At 44.8% G+C, this 21,292-nt stretch overlaps 1 protein-coding gene across 3 annotated transcripts in view; it reads left to right on the top strand.

Moving 5' to 3' along the window:
• Positions 1 to 21,292, top strand: part of CNTFR (ciliary neurotrophic factor receptor) — a 614,589-nt gene that overhangs the window by 392,856 nt on the left and 200,441 nt on the right. For all 3 annotated transcript variants that reach the window (XM_069745854.1, XM_069745853.1, XM_069745852.1), the window contains exon 6: positions 8,382 to 8,612. In XM_069745854.1, coding sequence (XP_069601955.1) covers positions 8,382 to 8,612 — 231 coding nt within the window. The remainder of the gene's footprint in view (positions 1 to 8,381; positions 8,613 to 21,292) is intronic.

Raw genomic sequence — 21,292 nt, 5'->3', positions numbered from 1 at the left:
CTCATGGTCCCATCCATAAAATGCCTTCTAGAGAAGTTGAAAGGGCTGGGAAGGGCACATGATTCAATCACCAGGCAGTGCTTGGTAGCTGGAGCCATGTCTAGATAATCCAACTGATTGCATCATCAGGACTGAAAGTGTGGGATCTGAGAATCGGAACCACCACCACGACTTGTACATACAGTGATGGAAGAGGTAACAGTTCTTGTGGCTGTCCATAACCCAGAGGCGGACGAAAGAACCCAGCACTGGTAGGTGGAGCGATGGCTGGAGCAAGCCTTCCTGTACTTTATTGCTAACATAAACTGAGCAGACTATTAAGAAGCAGCCATGTGTGCGGAGACACCACGAGGAACGCTCATCAAGTGGAGTGGAAGAGAGTTTACACAGGTGGAACAGTATTTTACAAGGAAGAAAGACACTTTGAAGAGCCCAGGAACGTGCGCAGGGGATTTATAGACACTTTACCATGCTCGCCTTAGATTTATGGGTCATCAACCTGAGATATACAGAGAGAAGTTTTACTCGTTGACTATAGTAGAATAAAAGGGAAAATCTGATCATTCACGGGGCAGTAATGAGACGTCGATATTATACACTCCACCAAAAGAGGTCAGTCCATGCCCAGTCTCATAGGCTGGTGTGTAACAACTGGATCACGAAGCCCACATCTCCTACAGGGTCTCATATTCCTCTTCTGAGACTTTGTATTAGATTTGGTTTTCATTATGGCTTCAATGCCTTTTACCTCTGGGGAAAAGTTCTTAATTAGTTCCTTGTCTCTGGAGCACAGCAGGCTGACCTTGGCCCCCTGCATTGGTCTTATACCCTCCCCAACTTTCTACTATTAATACTCCCAGGGCTTCGGAGTCGTGGAGTCGGAGCCCATTGTGGTGGAGTCGGTGTCATGGAAATTGAGGAGTCGGAGGTTTGGCTTACCGACTCCACAGTTCTGACAGGGCTTTGGAGTCGGAGCCCATTTTGGTGGAGTTGGAGTCGGTGTCATGGAAATTGAGGAGTCGGAGGTTTGGCTTACCGATTCCACAGCCCTGAATGCTACTACTACAAATATTCGGCAGTAACCCATGGTCCCGTTATCCATGGTCCCGTGGCACCTCGACTTTCGGGTCCTCATTATTTTTTATTTACCAGTCTTCGCCTTGATCTTGAGCCATGGCAACTTCATGGATGAACGATATGTAGGAAGGTCAGTCTTGTGCAGCCTAGGGTCTTCTCGATAGTATCAAGCCATCAAGTTCCTGGTCTTCCTTTTGGCCTTGTTCCTTCCTTTCTTCTAACCATGATGTCCTTCTGCAGTGATTGCTGTCTTCGTGCAATATGTCCAAAGTAGTCCTCATAAACAGTTCCTTAAATGGGAATTCTTAGGTTAATCGCAGAAATAAAGAGAGCTCTTAGATTAAGGGATTCCCTGGTTGTGCCCCAACTTACAAATTAGGACTTCTTAATATATAATCGGTGACGTACAAAAAAACGGTATGAAGAGCATGATTGAAGTATCCTACGAAACACAACCGCAAGGTCATCCTTGAAGAGATCCTCATGGGAGGTCTTATGTAAATGTGTTGAGAGGTTTTGTGCGTGGCCCTGGGTGAGGGTGTAACATGTCCTACAATTAGGGATCTGAAGGGTTGTGACCCAGAGACCTAGAAAACTTTTTATCCCGTCTGTGTTGGGAGGAATCATGGATGGTTCCTCTGCCTGGATCATGGCCACCATGGCATTGAACGTCGTCTGTGACATAGCCCTAATCACTGAGCTGCAATAAGCCTTACTTATTAGTGATGTACTACAACTTCCAGCATTACCTGGCTAGCTCAAGTACTGATGGAAATGTTGAATTGGCCATCGGGGACGTCGATCTCGTTATTTCCTTTCTCCTTATCTCGGCTGTAATAAAATTCCCTCGTGTTCCTCCGAGGAGCCGCTTCCCCTGATCTCATCTCTTGTTCCCTGGAGGAGGCGCTGCCGATCTCCAGACAAGGAAAACAATTAGCGAGACACTTTAATTAAGAGATGAACATTCGCACACGACTCTCCCCAGAAAGCTGAAGTGGATGGTGAGGGGCTCGTTCATGATGTCTCTGCGCCACTCCGTAATAATCACCGTGAAATAATCAAATGGACGAGACCTTGTAACTATACAAAACATATTACCGTAATTGGTAACAACGGATCTCGCGGAAGGAAATAATAATACCTGCCCCATCTGGCACCGGTTGACGACTGTACTCTGCTTTCTCCGGCAGTCCCGTACACAATGATTATGAGCACCTCTCTGCAGACCCCAATCCTTAGGATCACTGAGGGTCCCGGTACTCAGGGTAACTTGCAGAATAACCTTTTAACCTGAGCCTTAATTCCTAGCGTCTCCACTACCCCAGAGCCGGGGAGGTGGCGTCCATTAATCCGATTAGTTGCTTTCTTTTTTTTGCGCAGCGTTGCAGTCATTACATCACACGTAACCCACTGATAAATCCCATTAACCCTATTAGAGAGTAATATGGCTGACACCGCTCCGGCCTCAGGATAAATTAATAATCACGCGCTCCTCGTGAGGAATAATTATAAGGAAGATTGTGCTACAATCACAACGCCACCGCAGCTCCGCACTCACTGACACCCGCTCACATCTGCTCTGTATTATCCGCGGTCACTGATGTCATCTGCTCTAATTTCACCATTCTAATAAGTAATCGTGAATAATAAGCTAGCGGCGGCGAAGAGAAACCGGAGAAATGGGGATGGCGGAGGATAACAATAGAATGCCCCGACCAAGATGTACAACAAAGACAGAAGAAATACTAATTATACCTAGAGAGCAGTATTATAGTAGGTACATTCTACTACATGGGGGCAGTATTATAGTAGGTATATTCTACTACATGGGGGCAGTATTATAGTAGTTATATTCTACTACATGGGGGCAGTATTATAGTAGTTATATTCTTGTACATAGAGGCAGTATTATAGTAGTTATATTCTACTACATAGGGGCAGTATTATAGTAGTTATATTCTACTACATAGGGGCAGTATTATAGTAGTTATATTCTTGTATATAGGGGCAGTATTATAGTAGTTATATTCTTGTATATAGGGGCAGTATTATAGTAGTTATATTCTACTACATGGGGGCAGTATTATAGTAGTTATATTCTACTACATAGTGGCAGTATTATAGTAGTTATATTCTTGTACATAGGGGGCAGTATTATAGTAGTTATATTCCTGTACATAGAGGCAGTATTATAGTAGTTATATTCTACTACATTGGGGCAGTATTATAGTAGTTATATTCTACTACATAGGAGCAGTATTATAGTAGTTATATTCTTGTACATAGGGGCAGTATTATCGTAGTTATATTCTTGTACATAGGAGCAGTATTATAGTAGTTATATTCTTGTACATAGGGGACAGTATTATAGTAGTTATATTCTTGTACATAGGAGCAGTATTATAGTAGTTATATTCTTGTATATAGGGGAAGTATTATAGTAGTTATATTCTTGTACATAGGAGCAGTATTATCGTAGTTATATTCTTGTACATAGGAGCAGTATTATAGTAGAGATATTCTTGTACATAGGAGCAGTATTATAGTAGAGATATTCTTGTACATAGGAGCAGTATTATAGTAGTTATATTCTTGTACATAGGAGCAGTATTATAGTAGATATATTCTTGTACATAGGAGCAGTATTATAGTAGTTATATTCTTGTACATAGAAGCAGTATTATAGTAGGTATATTCTTGTACATAGGGGCAGTATTATAGTAGTTATATTCTACAACATGGGGGCAGTATTATAGTAGTTATATTCTTGTACATAGGGGGCAGTATTATAGTAGTTATATTCTTGTACATAGGAGCAGTATTATAGTAGTTATATTCTTGTATATAGGGGCAGTATTATAGTAGTTATATTCTTGTATATAGGGGCAGTATTATAGTAGTTATATTCTTGTACATAGGGGCAGTATTATAGTAGTTATATTCTACTACATGGGGACAGTATTATAGTAGTTATATTCTAGTACATAGGAGCAGTATTATAGTAGTTATATTCTACAACATGGGGGCAGTATTATAGTAGTTATATTCTAGTACATAGGAGCAGTATTATAGTAGTTATATTCTTGTACATAGGCGGAGTATTATAGTAGTTATATTCTTGTACATAGGAGCAGTATTATAGTAGTTATATTCTTGTACATAGGGGCAGTATTATAGTAGTTATATTCTTGTACATAGGGGCAGTATTATAGTAGTTATATTCTTGTACATAGGGGCAGTATTATAGTAGTTATATTCTTGTACATAGCAGCAGTATTATAGTAGTTATATTCTTGTATATAGGAGCAGTATTATAGTAGTTGTATTCTACTACATGGGGGCAGTATTATAGTAGTTCTATTCTTGTACATAGGGGCAGTATTATAGTAGTTCTATTCTTGTACATAGGATCAGTATTATAGTAGTTATATTCTTGTATATAGGAGCAGTATTATAGTAGTTATATTCTACAACATGGGGGCAGTATTATAGTAGTTATATTCTTGTACATAGGAGCAGTACTATAGTAGTTATATTCTTGTACATAGAGGGCAGTATTATAGTAGTTATATTCTTGTACATAGGGGCAGTATTATAGTAGTTATATTCTTGTACATAGGAGCAGTATTATAGTAGTTATATTCTTGTACATAGGGGGCAGTATTATAGTAGTTATATTCTTGTACATGGGACAGTATTATAGTAGTTATATTCTTGTACATAGGGGCAGTATTATAGTAGTTATATTCTTGTGTATAGGAGCAGTATTATAGTAGTTGTATTCTACTACATGGGGGCAGTATTATTGTAGTTCTATTCTTGTACATAGGAGCAGTATTATTAGTAGTTATATTCTTGTACATAGGAGCAGTATTATAGTAGTTATATTCTACAACATGGGGGCAGTATTATATTAGTTATATTCTTGTACATAGGGGCAGTATTATAGTAGTTATATTCTTGTATATAGGGGCAGTATTATAGTAGTTATATTCTTGTACATAGGGGCAGTATTATAGTAGTTATATTCTTGTATATAGGGGAAGTATTATAGTAGCTATATTCTTGTACATGGGGCAGTATTATAGTAGTTATATTCTTGTATATAGGGGCAGTATTATAGTAGTTATATTCTTGTATATAGGAGCAGTATTATAGTAGTTGTATTCTACTACATGGGGGCAGTATTATAGTAGTTCTATTCTTGTACATAGGAGCAGTATTATTAGTAGTTATATTCTTGTACATAAAGGCAGTATTGTATTCTACTACATGGGGGCAGTATTATAGTAGTTATATTCTTGTACATAGAGGCAGTATTATAGTAATTAATATTCTTGTACCTAGGAGCAGTATTATAGTAGTTATATTCTTGTACATAGGAGCAGTATTATAGTAGTTATATTCTTGTATATAGGGGCAGTATTATAGTAGTTATATTATTGTATATAGGAGCAGTATTATAGTAGTTCTATTCTTGTACATAGAGGCAGTATTATAGTAGTTATATTCTTGTATATAGGGGACAGTATTATAGTAGTTATATTATTGTATATAGGAGCAGTATTATAGTAGTTATATTCTTGTACATAGAGGCAGTATTATAGTAGTTATATTCTTGTACATAGGGGGCAGTATTATAGTAGTTATATTCTTGTATATAGGAGCAGTATTATAGTAGTTGTATTCTACTACATGGGGGCAGTATTATAGTAGTTCTATTCTTGTACATAGGAGCAGTATTATTAGTAGTTATATTCTTGTACATAGGAGCAGTAATATAGTAGTTATATTCTTGTATATAGGGGGCAGTATTATAGTAGTTATATTCTTGTATATAGGGGGCAGTATTATAGTAGTTATATTCTTGTATATAGGAGCAGTATTATAGTAGTTGTATTCTTGTACATAGGGGGCAGTATTATAGTAGTTATATTATTGTATATTGGAGCAGTATTATAGTAGTTATATTCTTGTACATAGGAGCAGTATTATAGTAGTTATATTCTTGTACATAGGGGGCAGTATTATAGTAGTTATATTCTTGTATATAGGAGCAGTATTATAGTAGTTGTATTCTACTACATGGGGGCAGTATTATAGTAGTTATATTCTTGTACATAGGAGCAGTATTATAGTAGTTATATTCTTGTACATAGGGGCAGTATTATAGTAGTTATATTCTTGTACATAGGAGCAGTATTATGGTAGTTATATTATTGTACATAGGGGCAGTATTATAGTAATTATATTCTTGTACATAGAGGCAGTATTATAGTAGTTATATTCTTGTACATAGGATCAGTATTATAGTAATTACATTCTTGTACATAGGATCAGTATTATAGTAATTATATACTTGTACATAGAGGCAGTATTATAGTAGTTATATTCTTGTACATAGGGGCAGTATTATAGTAGTTATATTATTGTACATAGGGGCAGTATTATAGTAATTATATTCTTGTAAATAGAGGCAGTATTATAGTAGTTATATTCTTGTACATAGGAGCAGTATTATAGTAGTTATACTCTTGTACATAGGGGCAGTATTATAGTAGTTATATTCTTGTAGATAGGAGCAGTATTATAGTAGTTATATTCTTGTACATAGGAGCAGTATTATAGTAGTTATATTCTTGTACATAGAGGCAGTATTATAGTAGTTATACTCTTGTACATATTGTACATAGGGGGCAGTATTATGGGCATACAGCTCAGGTGTCATCTGTACGGGACACAGGTGTCCTTTTTAGGGAGCGTAAGTGTCATCCCATGTGGACCACAGGTGTTATCTGTACGGAGCTCAGGTGTCATCCCGTTCGGACCACATATGCCATTTGTACGGAGCTCAGGTGTGATCTTATACGGAACGCAGGAAGTGCAGGTGTCATCTGTACTGAGCGCAGGTGTCATTTTATATGGAGCGCAGGTTTCATCCGTATGGAGCACAAGTGTCATCTGTACAGAGCGGCGTTGTCACCCGAACTTTAATTCTCAAAGGGAAGGTCCTTACAAATGCTGAAGTAATAATGAAACGTGACCCAACGTGGATCACCATCTCATATAGAAGGTGCCGAGATCCCACCATGCCAGATAAATGTTGGCTCTGTGTCGAGTTCTGAAATAAAAGGTCCCAACATTCACTCACCGTCATCTGATACCTTCTGATTTACAGAAGAGACGATGACCACAAAACCAGTGCAGGCGGTGGTACAGGAGAGTGGCGGAACGGGTGAGGACATGGCGTGGAGACTAGGTAGTCACAGTGGTAATGGCTCATTGAAGCGTCCAAGGATCTCGGTCTCATCACGGACTGGCCACGGCTCTCCCGACCCGAACGTGACAGTCTCACAGAAATCTCCGATCGCGAGAAGCCCTGCCAGTGTGTGTATTGTGGTCTATGCTCAGACCGATTTACATGGACGTCTAAGTGAGCCTGAGTGATCTTTATGTTAATACGATGAGAGCTAAAGGGTTAATCAAGTAAGATTGCATCAGAAACCGCCTCCACTTATATTTATATATTTTAACTACTAATATTTCGCAATACAATTTTGGCACAATTTGCTTCACTTTTACTCACGTCCCTTTTCTCCAGTTTTCTAGACACTTTTCGGAATTGTTTGGTGAGACTCATAAACCATCTAAAGAACATTATGAAGTCTGATTTTGTGGTGCAAATTTCACCAGAATTTGTAGTCCTTCCACTAAGTATATCTCCGCACTCCTTTCTCGATGCAGCTGGAGCTTTTTGGGGTGGCCATGGTCCATTGATGGTTTTGGCCTCTCTTTAGTGGATCAATGTTTCAGTTGGTCCTCTACGTTTGTTTCTAGTACAGTCAATGGTCACCTCAACCTTCTCCTTCGGCGACGTGAATTTGGGCTCTCGGGAACCTCGTTTTTCCATATGTTGCTTGTAGGATGGACATTATTTCATAGTTTCCGTTCTGTTATTTGATGGGCGAAATACATCTTACAATCCCTGGATCTTCGAGACTCACCAAAAAAGAAACACTCTCTAAACTACGGTGCGGCGTCTCATGTCCTCCGTCTTCACTCACACCCACAGGGGGCAAGGGTCTTTCTATATAATGTATGCCCAACTGGAGAAGGTGAAGGAGAAGCCGAGGTCATCACAGTGATGTAGACTGCCAAAAAAGTAAAAGATTTAACTGCTTATTCCGTACATGCCCAATGCATCTATCTGATCGGTGGACCACCACCAATGATGATGATGATTTCCTAACTGAACTGTGATTTTGTCCTCAGTTGTGTCATTCCCGCTCTTGTGTTTCTTGCAGATCCCCACATCCAGTATGAAAAAATTGGTTCTAATGCAGTAATAAAGTGCGGTAGCATGGACCCAGATGCGGCGGTCACGTGGACAGTCAACGGAACCGACATTGATAATTCCCAGCTGAACGGCTCAGCTCTCCTTCTCCATAACGTGGATTTATCGCACAATGGATTCTACTCATGTTTTGAAGGGTCCTCGTGGCAACTCTGGCACCAGACCATCCTGAAAGTGGGGCGTGAGTATCTCATCTGGCAATCCTTATAATAAAAGTAAAATTCTTACAGTCCTGAAATCCTGAGGTGTCTGAGACTACAGAGCCTCAATGCAAAATCGGTAACCGTGTCTTCACCTATCATGTGCCATTTATAATGCTTTGGCCGGGTACATGGGGACCTGGTGCATCTGCTGTCCTCTGCACCCTTCTGAAATCCACTGATCTGCCGGGTACCAGTATGTAAAAGCAAAGGACCAGTAGGAAGGAAACTGGAGAAACTTACTGACAGTGTGTCCATATTCCTAATAGTCTGGGGTTATGCTACTTCCATGGATTCTGGATTATCAGAATTTTTTCTATGGAAGTCCACCATTCGTGTTCTTTGTGAGGCCTGTAGGTGAAAACTCGGGCTCTCTGTAGCTTTAGACCTCTGTACTGTCCAGTGGTGCTCAGTTGTATTCTTGAGCTGGGTCTTTCTGTAGCTTAATGACACTGTGCAGCGGTGCTCAGTTGTGCTCTTGAGGTGGGACTTTCTGTAGCTTTAGGCCTCTGTACTGTACCATGGCTCTCAGATGTGCTCTCGAGCTGGGTCTTTCTGTAGCCTTAGGGCTCTGTACTGTACAGTGGTGCACAGTTGTGCTCTTGAGCTGGATCTTTCTGTAGCTTTAGGCCTCTGTACTGTACAGTGGTGCTCAGTTGTGCTCTCGAGCTGGGTCTTTCTGTAGCTTTAGGCCTCTGTACTGTCCAGTGGTGCTCAGTTGTGCTCTTGAGCTGGATCTTTCTGTAGCTTTAGGCCTCTGTACTGTGCAAGGGCTCTCAGATGTGCTCTCGAGCTGGATCTTTCTGTAGCTTTAGGCCTCTGTACTGTACAGTGGTGCTCAGTTATGCTCTCGAGCTGGATCTTTCTGTAGCTTTAGGCCTCTGTACTGTACAGTGGTGCTCAGTTATGCTCTCGAGCTGGATCTTTCTGTAGCTTTAGACCTCTGTACTGTACAGTGGTGCTCAGTTATGCTCTCGAGCTGGATCTTTCTGTAGCTTTAGGCCTCTGTACTGTACAGTGGTGCTCAGTTATGCTCTCGAGCTGGATCTTTCTGTAGCTTTAGGCCTCTGTACTGTGCAGGGGTTCTCATATGTGCTCTCAAGCTGGGACTTTCTGTAGCTTTAGGCCTCTGTACTGTGCAGCGGTGCTCAGTTGTGCTCTCGAGTTGGATCTTTCTGTAGCTTTAGGCCTCTGTACTGTGCAGTGGTGCTCAGTTGTGCTATTGAGCTGAGATTTCTGTAGCTTTAGGCCTCTACTGTGCAGTGGTGCTCAGTTGTGCTATTGAGCTGAGCTTTCTATAGCTTTTGGCCTCTGTACTGTGCAGCGGTGCTCAGTTGTGCTATTGAGGTGAGCTTTCTATAGCTTTAGGCCTCTACTGTACAGTGGCGCTCAGTTGTGCTATTGAGCTGGGACTTTCTATAGCTTTAGGCCTCTGTACTGTACAGTGGTGCTCAGTTGTGCTCTCGAGCTGGGTCTTTCTATAGCTTTAGGCCTCTGTACTGTACAGTGGTGCTCAGTTGTGCTCTCGAGCTGGGTCTTTATAGCTTTAGGCCTCTGTACTGTACAGTGGTGCTCAGTTGTGCTCTCGAGCTGGGTCTTTCTATAGCTTTAGGCCTCTGTACTGTACAGTGGTGCTCAGTTGTGCTCTCGAGCTGGGTCTTTCTATAGCTTTAGGCCTCTGTACTGTACAGTGGTGCTCAGTTGTGCTCTCGAGCTGGGTCTTTATAGCTTTAGGCCTCTGTACTGTACAGTGGTGCTCAGTTGTGCTCTCGAGCTGGGTCTTTCTATAGCTTTAGGCCTCTGTACTGTACAGTGGTGCTCAGTTGTGCTCTCGAGCTGGGTCTTTATAGCTTTAGGCCTCTGTACTGTACAGTGGTGCTCAGTTGTGCTCTCGAGCTGGGACTTTCTATAGCTTTAGGCCTCTGTACTGTGCAGTGGTGCTCAGTTGTGCTCTCGAGCTGGGTCTTTATAGCTTTAGGCCTCTGTACTGTACAGTGGTGCTCAGTTGTGCTCTCAAGCTGGGTCTTTCTATAGCTTTAGGCCTCTGTACTGTACAGTGGTGCTCAGTTGTGCTCTCGAGCTGGGTCTTTATAGCTTTAGGCCTCTGTACTGTACAGTGGTGCTCAGTTGTGCTCTCGAGCTGGGTCTTTCTATAGCTTTAGGCCTCTGTACTGTACAGTGGTGCTCAGTTGTGCTCTCGAGCTGGGTCTTTATAGCTTTAGGCCTCTGTACTGTGCAGTGGTGCTCAGTTGTGCTATTGAGCTGGGACTTTCTATAGCTTTAGGCCTCTGTACTGTGCAGCGGTGCTCAGTTGTGCTCTCGAGCTGGGCAATTCTATAGCTTTAGGCCTCTGTACTGTGAAGATATATTATTGTAGAGCTGATCATTTTGGGGACATTTGTCACGTTTGGCGCTGCTTCTCCCCACAGCATGAAGTGGGACCTCTGACTCCAGTCTCTTTGTGTTGCTTTTCCGTGTTACAATCCACCTCCTCGTTTATATGTATTAAATGGGTTGTCCAGGACTGTAAGAATGAGCAATACATATGTTAAAAAAAGTTCCCTACCTATTAATTTGCCCACTGCTCTAACCGCACTGCTCTGTTAGTCCCCATTAATCTATACTTATCTTAATGCTGCAGCCGATCACTGTCTTTTAGAAATTATGTATACTAGAGCAGATGCCAATGATTGGCTGCAGCGGTCACATGCATGCATGGCACGTTATCAATGAGGTCTACTGCAGCAGCAGGAGATTTACAAGGCGAGTAATATTTTATATTTTAGTCTTGGATGACCCTTTAACTCCATAAATAGCTACTTATTGATCTCTGGTCCGATATCCTCTTCCATCATTGGAGAAAATCTATTGATGTGCTGCTGTGAAGGCTTTGCTCTATGCATAGGATTGTCATGGATTGTATATAATGAAATGATCTGGACACAGAAAAGTCCTGGAGTCTCACACGGATGGAGAATGAGAAAGAAAACCTCACAGGATGTGGTGCATTTTGGTTATTTTCTGAATGATTTCCCGGTGATTTTGGCTAATCATAAATATTCTATGAACTTTTTATGAGTTTCTGTGATTTGAGCCTCAAGGTGCCGACATTACTGATGTACTATCTCCCCGTAGGAGGAGAGGTGGAGGCTCCTCCGCTGTTCTCTACCAAGAAGAATACGTTTCCCAATCTCAGTTATTTACTGTTAGCTTCTGATAGATGAATCTTCAAGCTAAACCCTTCCACAAAAATGAGTGTGTGGGGTCAAACAGGATTCAAAGTGTCCAACTATGCATTGCACGATGAAGGTCTTGGATTTGCAGATTGGTCTTCTTGTGGCATTCATATCTCACGGTAACTTCATGAGTTGAATATTGAGGTGTGTACGTCTCTCAGGGAGAGGGTGTTGTCTGTGTGCCCATGAGTCGGATTTCTAATACAACCTGTAGTCAATCCATCAACTCATATAGGCAGCATGGATAGACTTGGTGCAAGCCAAGAGGATCTTAGGTTGAATCCATAGAGTTGCTGCTGGCTTGGTGCAAGCCAAGAGGACCTTCAGGTGAGTCCATAGAGTAGCGGCCGGCTTGGTGCTAGCCAAGATCACCTTCAGTTGAGTCCATGGAGTAGCGGCCGGCTTGGTGCTAGCCAAGAGGACCTTCAGGTGAGTCCATGGAGTAGCGGCCGGCTTGGTGCAAGCCAAGAGGACCTTCAGGTGAGTCCATGGAGTAGCGGCCGGCTTGGTGCTAGCCAAGATCACCTTCAGTTGGGTCCATGGAGTAGCTGCCAGCTTGGTGCAAGCCAAGAGGACCGAGATTTAGGTCCTTGTAGTAGCTTCCAGCTAGTGAAGTAAGTTAAGAGAAGAGGTGTCATCGAGCTGTGTCAGAGCCAGACAGACGTGGTTAATAAAAAGTAGATAGGCGGATAATGGTGATTTAAATAAGGCACCACTTTACCAGTCCTGTAATGGTAACCAGCCCCAGGGATTGACCGGTCAGTCATCAAGACCTTAAATTATTATATAGTAAGATCAGGAAACGCTTCGCCGGCACGGACAGCCAGTGCAGAAACAGGGAGAGATTCAGTAAGTTCGTTGACCGTGGTTGTCCGTGTGTATTCATCGATTCCTCGGTTGAGTTGTTTTGTCATCTTGATCACGTCTCACCACTCGTTTCAATCAAAATCAACTCAACTTGTCCTGTGTCCTTAAGGATGTGTTGTCAATCTTCCAGGCTGGTTGATCAGCCTGAAGAGACAACTTGGACGAGTGGTGAAACATCTTGACAAATCCAGTGTGTGTCCAGCTGATTCACGAGCATCCTGAAGTTGATTTACTTTACGATGATCTGATAAACCATGGTATGGATGGAAGAGAAATCTTCCTAGTCCAGTAATGACTAGGATCTATAATGTCTCATCGATGGAAGCCAATGGACGACCTCTCGAGGATTGACTTTCAGGCTATGGTTCTTTATTTAGATGGACTTTTATCTTTTGCATCAAGAACCAATGGTGCGCAGCTAATATTGTTTTTTTTAGATGATATTTTTGGCTGAGGTACTGAACACGTGGTCAGGTCTGTTCTGTACTTCGTCCTCCTGAGCGATGGAAATCTGAGATAAAACACGAGACACAATGTCTAGCTGGAAGCCTTTTGCCTGGTTCTTTCCATTTTACTAAGTGGGTAACATGGTTTCCGATGAGAGGACATGAAGTCATGACAATCATATTTTCACAATAAATTGTATTTCTTCTGCTGCGAGCAGTAAATGAAGGAAGTAGTGGATGATATCCATCAAAGCGTGCAGTCACACATGAATCATTGTGTATGTCCAATCTTCCTGAAAAATAACAGCCGCGGACATCCAGCCATCGGGACCTTGTATAAATGAGTTTCCAAAGCCGGGAGGGGGGAGAAGAGTTAATTCTGTCAGTGAACAGGTCCACAAGGAATTAGAAGAGCAGAGATGGGTCATTTGTGAGGAGAAATAGACAAAGTGAGGCAGCTGGGATCTAACCGATGTCACTCATCCGTCCGCTCATACTCATCTTCCTTCCACCCATCAGCACCCTCCCGGTACTCCTCTGCTTCCTGGTGCCCATCAGCACCCTCCCGGTACTCCTCTGCTTCCTGGTACCCATCAGCACCCTCTCGGTACTCCTCTGCTTCCTGGTGCCCATCAGCACCCTCCCGGTACTCCTCTGCTTCCTGGTACTCCCGGTACTCCTCTGCTTCCTGGTGCCCATCAGCACCCTTCCGGTACTCCTCTGCTTCCTGGTGCCCATCAGCACCCTCCGGGTACTCCTCTGCTTCCTGGTGCCCATCAGCACCCTCCCGGTGCTCCTCTGCTTCCTGGTGCCCATCAGCACCCTGCCGGTACTCCTCTGCTTCCTGGTGCCCATCAGCACCCTGCCGGTACTCCTCTGCTTCCTGGTGCCCATCAGCACCCTGCCAGTACTCCTCTGCTTCCTGGTGCCCTTCAGCACCCTCCGGGTACTCCTCTGCTTCCTGGTGCCCATCAGCACCCTCCCGGTACTCCTCTGCTTCCTAGTGCCCATCAGCACCCTCCGGGTTCTCCTCTGCTTCCTGGTGCCCATCAGCACCCTCCGGGTACTCCTCTGCTTCCTGGTGCCCATCAGCACCCTGCCGGTACTCCTCTGCTTCCTGGTGGGACTCTGCTGGCTTCCCTTCATCTAAATCCATTCTTTTTTACTTTTCAGCTCTTGTTTTATGTTCAACATTGTGTTTTGCTGACATCACTGTCTTGTCTCATCGTTATTCCACAAATCATGGGCTTCATCGCTCGATGTCTTCACCCTTTATCTCTCGTTTCCTATTACGGTACATATTTTTCCATTAAAGGGAAGCTGTCTTGTTGAGCCGTATGTTACAGAGCACGAAGAGCTGAGAAGATTGATATATGGTTTTGTGGGAAAACATTCAGTAGAACTTTGGGTTTTATTCATTTTAATCTCTGCTCATTCTGCGGTTAGCAGTCCAGTGGGTTGTCCTAGTCTACCTGTTGGACCGCCCACTAGATCCCTAAGCATTGAGAGAGCACTTAACAAAATGCTTTTAATACCAGCTCTGCTGAATCTTTTCCTACAAACCTATATATTAATCTTCTCAGCTCCTCCTGCTTTACATCTTGATACCCTTCTCTTCACGATCAACGTTAAGTTGAATTTCCGCTAAATATGTCCATTACGCCTACCCTTACCTAGAGACAAGACCCTGATCCAGAGTGATCGGCGGTTCCTTCCTGCTGCTAGGTTACCCAATATCCTTACTGGACATCATACCCTTCCACTTATAGCATGGCCCCCTGTCATTAGTTACGTGAGCGCAGCTCTCCTGCTGGTTCTTAGAAGAAGGCTTTCCTCCCCCATGATCAGTATTAGTCAGGGTTATCCTGATTTTTGTGATTAGTTGCCCCCACTAAATACTTCGACACTGGTTCACTCCAGACCTAGTCCTCCGCGTCCTTCAGGATTCTGATCTCATTCCTTCAGCTTCCTCTTGACATTGTCATGGATGAGGAGCCATTATTATCAGCTTCTTATTGATTGCACTTAGTCCTTGGGAACAGAACTTCACATGTTTAGCTGTCCCATCCTGGGAGTCTCCGGCGGTCTTCAGCGAGCGCGGATGTCTCTAATCAACCCTCGGCGGAGTCTACTGTTTGTTGATCGTTGACCTTCACAAATACGTAGAAGATGAGAAACTTCTCATATTGTACAGAAAACGTGTGCACTCCATTATATATTCATTATCCTAAATCCAATCATCCGGGATAGTATTAGCCGCTTTATCTCGGTGACCTCTCTCGCTGCGGGTAGAAGGGTATGGTTTTCATTAGCTGGATGGAGCGTAGAAATTAATTTCAGGTTCTCCTCCATAGCGCTCAGGCAGTCCTGTCAATAGACACTCACTTTTTCTTCTAAGAACTGTTGATTTATTTAATTGAAATTGGGCCAATGTAAAATCATTTATTTTTGGAGGCGCACATGCGTGACGCCGCCGTCTCTCCCAACGCCTCGTATTTATCCACTTCTGCGGAAAACATTGCTGTCTTCCAGAAGTGCAGAGCAGAAGAAAATATCTCCACATACTCATCACTGCTTCATTTGTTCTTACCTTGTTTTAATAACGGGTCACAAGTAATAATCCTGTGATCATCTGTGGTCTCCATCACCACAACAGCTGCCTCATGAAATGTATGGGATCAAGCTCCTGTGGATATAGCATCCATCTGCCCATCCACATAAGATTATAGTGTAGGGAGGAGGATAGAGTCAGCTGGTTGCACATGTAAGCGGGGGAGGGAGACCAGGTTACCTGAGTGTTAAGCATGGGAGGGGTTTGTGGTAATCTGCATGTACATGTAAGCGGGGGAGGGAGATCAGGTTAGGAGAGTATTAAGCATGGGAGGGGTATGTGGTAATCTGCATGTACATGTAAGCAGGGGAGGGAGACCAGGTTACCTGAGTGTTAAGCATGGGAGGGACATGTGGTAATCTGCATGTACATGTAAGCGGGGGAGGGAGATCAGGTTAGGAGAGTGTTAAGCATGAGAGGAGCATGTGGTAATCTGCATGTACATGTAAGCGAGGGAAGGGAGATAAGGTTAGGAGAGTATTAAGCACGGGAGGGGTATGTGGTAATCTGCATGTACATGTAAGCAGGGGAGGGAGACCAGGTTACCTGAGTGTTAAGCATGGGAGGGACATGTGGTAATCTGCATGTACATGTAAGCGGGGGAGGGAGGTCAGGTTAGGAGAGTATTAAGCATGGGAGGAGCATGTGGTAATCTGCATGTACATGTAAGCGGGGGAGGGAGATCAGGTTAGGAGAGTGTTAAGCATGGGAGGGGCATGTGGTAATCTGCATGTACATGTAAGCGAGGGAAGGGAGATAAGGTTAGGAGAGTATTAAGCACGGGAGGGGTATGTGGTAATCTGCATGTACATGTAAGCAGGGGAGGGAGACCAGGTTACCTGAGTGTTAAGCATGGGAGGGACATGTGGTAATCTGCATGTACATGTAAGCGGGGGAGGGAGGTCAGGTTAGGAGAGTATTAAGCATGGGAGGAGCATGTGGTAATCTGCATGTACATGTAAGCGGGGGAGGGAGATCAGGTTAGGAGAGTGTTAAGCATGGGAGGGGCATGTGGTAATCTGCATGTACATGTAAGCGAGGGAAGGGAGATAAGGTTAGGAGAGTATTAAGCACGGGAGGGGTATGTGGTAATCTGCATGTACATGTAAGCGGGGGAGGGAGGTCAGGTTAGGAGAGTATTAAGCATGGGAGGGGCATGTGGTAATCTGCATGTACGCGGGGGATGGAGATCAGGTTAGAGTATTAAAAATGGGAGGGGTATGTGGTAATCTGCATGTACATGTAAGCGGGGAGGGAGGTCAGGTTAGGAGAGTATTAAGCATGGGAGGGGTATGTGGTAATCTGCATGTACATGTAAGCAGGGGAGGGAGACCAGGTTACCTGAGTGTTAAGCATGGGAGGGACATGTGGTAATCTGCATGTACATGTAAGCGGGGGAGGGAGGTCAGGTTACCTGAGTGTTAAGCATGGGAGGGACATGTGGTAATCTGCATGTACATGTAAGCGGGGGAGGGAGATCAGGTTAGGAGAGTGTTAAGCATGAGAGGAGCATGTGGTAATCTGCATGTACATGTAAGCGAGGGAAGGGAGATAAGGTTAGGATAGTATTAAGCACGGGAGGGGTATGTGGTAATCTGCATGTACATGTAAGCAGGGGAGGGAGACCAGGTTACCTGAGTGTTAAGCATGGGAGGGACATGTGGTAATCTGCATGTACATGTAAGCGGGGGAGGGAGGTCAGGTTAGGAGAGTATTAAGCATGGGAGGAGCATGTGGTAATCTGCATGTACATGTAAGCGGGGGAGGGAGATCAGGTTAGGAGAGTGTTAAGCATGGGAGGGGCATGTGGTAATCTGCATGTACATGTAAGCGAGGGAAGGGAGATAAGGTTAGGAGAGTATTAAGCACGGGAGGGGTATGTGGTAATCTGCATGTACATGTAAGCAGGGGAGGGAGACCAGGTTACCTGAGTGTTAAGCATGGGAGGGACATGTGGTAATCTGCATGTACATGTAAGCGGGGGAGGGAGGTCAGGTTAGGAGAGTATTAAGCATGGGAGGAGCATGTGGTAATCTGCATGTACATGTAAGCGGGGGAGGGAGATCAGGTTAGGAGAGTGTTAAGCATGGGAGGGGCATGTGGTAATCTGCATGTACATGTAAGCGAGGGAAGGGAGATAAGGTTAGGAGAGTATTGAGCACGGGAGGGGTATGTGGTAATCTGCATGTACATGTAAGCGGGGGAGGGAGGTCAGGTTAGGAGAGTATTAAGCATGGGAGGGGCATGTGGTAATCTGCATGTACGCGGGGGATGGAGATCAGGTTAGAGTATTAAAAATGGGAGGGGTATGTGGTAATCTGCATGTACATGTAAGCGGGGGAGGGAGGTCAGGTTAGGAGAGTATTAAGCATGGGAGGAGCATGTGGTAATCTGCATGTACATGTAAGCGGGGGAGGGAGATCAGGTTAGGAGAGTGTTAAGCATGGGAGGGGCATGTGGTAATCTGCATGTACATGTAAGCGAGGGAAGGGAGATAATGTTAGGAGAGTATTAAGCACGGGAGGGGTATGTGGTAATCTGCATGTACATGTAAGCGGGGGAGGGAGGTCAGGTTAGGAGAGTATTAAGCATGGGAGGGGCATGTGGTAATCTGCATGTACGCGGGGGATGGAGATCAGGTTAGAGTATTAAAAATGGGAGGGGTATGTGGTAATCTGCATGTACATGTAAGCGGGGGAGGGAGGTCAGGTTAGGAGAGTATTAAAAATGGGAGGGGTATGTGGTAATCTGCATGTACATGTAAGCGGGGGAGGGAGGTCAGGTAAGGAGAGTGTTAAGCATGGGAGGGGCATGTGGTAATCTGCACGTACATGTAAGCAGGGGAGGGAGATCAGGTTAGGAGAGTATTAAGCATGAGAGGAGCATGTGGTAATCTGCACGTACATGTAAGCGGGGGAGGGAGATCAGGTTAGGAGAGTATTTAGTTAAACTCGACATAATCTCGTCTGTTGTCCATTCTTGTGTAGCGAACCTACCCAGAATTCTCCGTCCTCCTCTGTAATGTGAGTTTTTTACGCCCTGTAATGTGCTGGTTATTAGCTTTCATACGAGGTCATGAATTGATGTTCAGCTCAGATAGAATCCTACCGTCGTTAAAGATCGCCATTCATCATGCGCCATTGTGCCGGTGTTATATCGGTGACTATCAATATAAACCTTTACCGCCTGCCGGGATAATGATCTGCGGTGATTAGCTAACCTGGCCTCATTGTTAGCCGCTCTTTCTCTCGCTTGGGGCCCTCATATTTCATCGTAATTATATCTTGTGTATAAATGCTGACTCGTCAGGGATCACCTGGGACACCCGTAGATGAAGTGGCGACACCCAGATGTGACCCACCATTGCCTTCTGTATCTTCGAGAAAACCTCCATGTAGAGCATAAAAATCTAATAATCGGAAAAAAGCTCGAAATGGTCATGTCGTAGGCTTCAAAACTAGGTAACAGCCCTGACTGCATGTATAAACTGATCACTCAACCACTGCCGGTTCAGTATCTGTTCAGAGAATGCTCGGCCCTGTCGCATACTCACCCACTGCCGGTTCGGTGTCTGTTCAGAGAATGCTCAGCCCTGTCGCATACTCATCCACTGCCGGTTCGGTGTCTGTTCAGAGAATGCTCGGCTGTGTTGCATACTCACCCACTGCCAGTTCAGTGTCTGTTCAGAGAATGCTCAGCCCTGTCGCATACTCACCCACTGCCAGTTCAGTGTCTGTTCAGAGAATGCTCGGCCGTGTCGCATACTCACCCACTGCCGGTTCGGTGTCTGTTCAGAGAATGCTCGGCCGTGTTGCATACTCACCTACTGCCAGTTCGGTGTCTGTTCAGAGAATGCTCGGCCGTGTCGCATACTCACCCACTGCCGGGTCGGTGTCTGTTTAGAGAATGCTCGGCCCTGTCGCATACTCACCCACTGCCAGTTCAGTGTCTGTTCAGAGAATGCTCGGCCGTGTCGCATACTCACCCACTGCCGGTTCGGTGTCTGTTCAGAGAATGCTCAGCCGTGTCGCATACTCACCCACTGCCGGTTCGGTGTCTGTTTAGAGAATGCTCGGCCCTGTCGCATACTCACCCACTGCCAGTTCAGTGTCTGTTCAGAGAATGCTCGGCCGTGTCGCATACTCACCCACTGCCGGTTCGGTGTCTGTTCAGAGAATGCTCGGCCGTGTCGCATACTCACCCACTGCCGGTTCGGTGTCTGTTCAGAGAATGCTCGGCCGTGTCGCATACTCACCCACTGCCAGTTCAGTGTCTGTTCAGAGAATGCTCGGCCGTGTCGCATACTCACCCACTGCCAGTTCGGTGTCTGTTCAGAGAATGCTCAGCCGTGTCGCATACTCACCCACTGCCAGTTCAGTGTCTGTTCAGAGAATGCTCGGCCGTGTCGCATACTCACCCACTGCCGGTTCGGTGTCTGTTCAGAGAATGCTTGGCCGTGTCGCATACTCGCCCACTGTCGATTCGGTGTCTGTTCAGAGAATGCTTGGCCGTGTCGCATACTCACCCACTGCCGGTTCGGTGTTTGTTCAGAGAATGCTCGGCCATGTTGCATACTCACCCACTGCCGGTTCGGTGTCTGTTTAGAGAATGCTCGGCCGTGTCGCATACTCACCCACTGCCGGCTTGGTGTCTGTTCAGAGAATGCTCGGCCGTGTCGCATACTCACCCACTGCCTGTTCGGTGTCTGTTTAGAGAATGCTTGGCCGTGTCACATACTCACCCACTGCCAGTTCAGTGTCTGTTCAGGGAATGCTCGGCTGTGTTGCATACTCACCCACTGCCGGTTCGGTGTCTGTTCAGAGAATGCTCGGCCGTGTCCCATACTCACCCACTGCCGGTTCGGTGTCTGTTCAGAGAATGCTCGGCCATGTTGCATACTCACCCACTGCCGGTTCGGTGTCTGTTCAGAGAATGCTCGGCCGTGTCGCATACTCACCTACTGCCGGTTCGGTGTCTGTTTAGAGAATGCTCGGCCGTGTCGCATACTCACCCACTGCGGGTTCGGTGTCTGTTCAGAGAATGCTCGGCCATGTTGCATACTCACCCACTGCCGGTTCGGTGTCTGTTTAGAGAATGCTCGGCCATGTTGCATACTCACCCACTGCCGGTGTCTGTTCATAGAATGCTCGGCCGTGTCTCATTTTTGGGGTGATGCAGAAGATATTCTAAAGTACCGTAGTTGAGGAACATGTTACTCGACATCTACCGGTAATTTTTCTTTATTTAGCCTGGTCTCCTGTGGGCCTAGAATGCTTTATCTTCACTACCGGATGGACCTCATTTAGGTCTCACTCTCCTTTGGGACAAGCTTCAAGTAGGGCTCCTTCTACTTTGGGTGGATCTCAGATAAGGGTCTTTCTGTTTTGGGATGGGCCTCTGGTAGGTTCTGTTTTCCAAGTAAACCACATACAGGACACAGGGTGTCCTCTCACTACAGGTAAAATTCAAGAGGTTCTCCTTTGGAAAAAACTTCATGTAGG

Source organism: Ranitomeya imitator, chromosome 1 (assembly GCF_032444005.1).
Source record: "Ranitomeya imitator isolate aRanImi1 chromosome 1, aRanImi1.pri, whole genome shotgun sequence".
In the NCBI taxonomy this organism is placed as follows: Eukaryota; Metazoa; Chordata; class Amphibia; order Anura; family Dendrobatidae; genus Ranitomeya; species Ranitomeya imitator.
The sequence above is the reverse complement of the archived record's forward strand: the minus strand, read 5'-3'. Positions and strand labels throughout refer to the sequence as shown.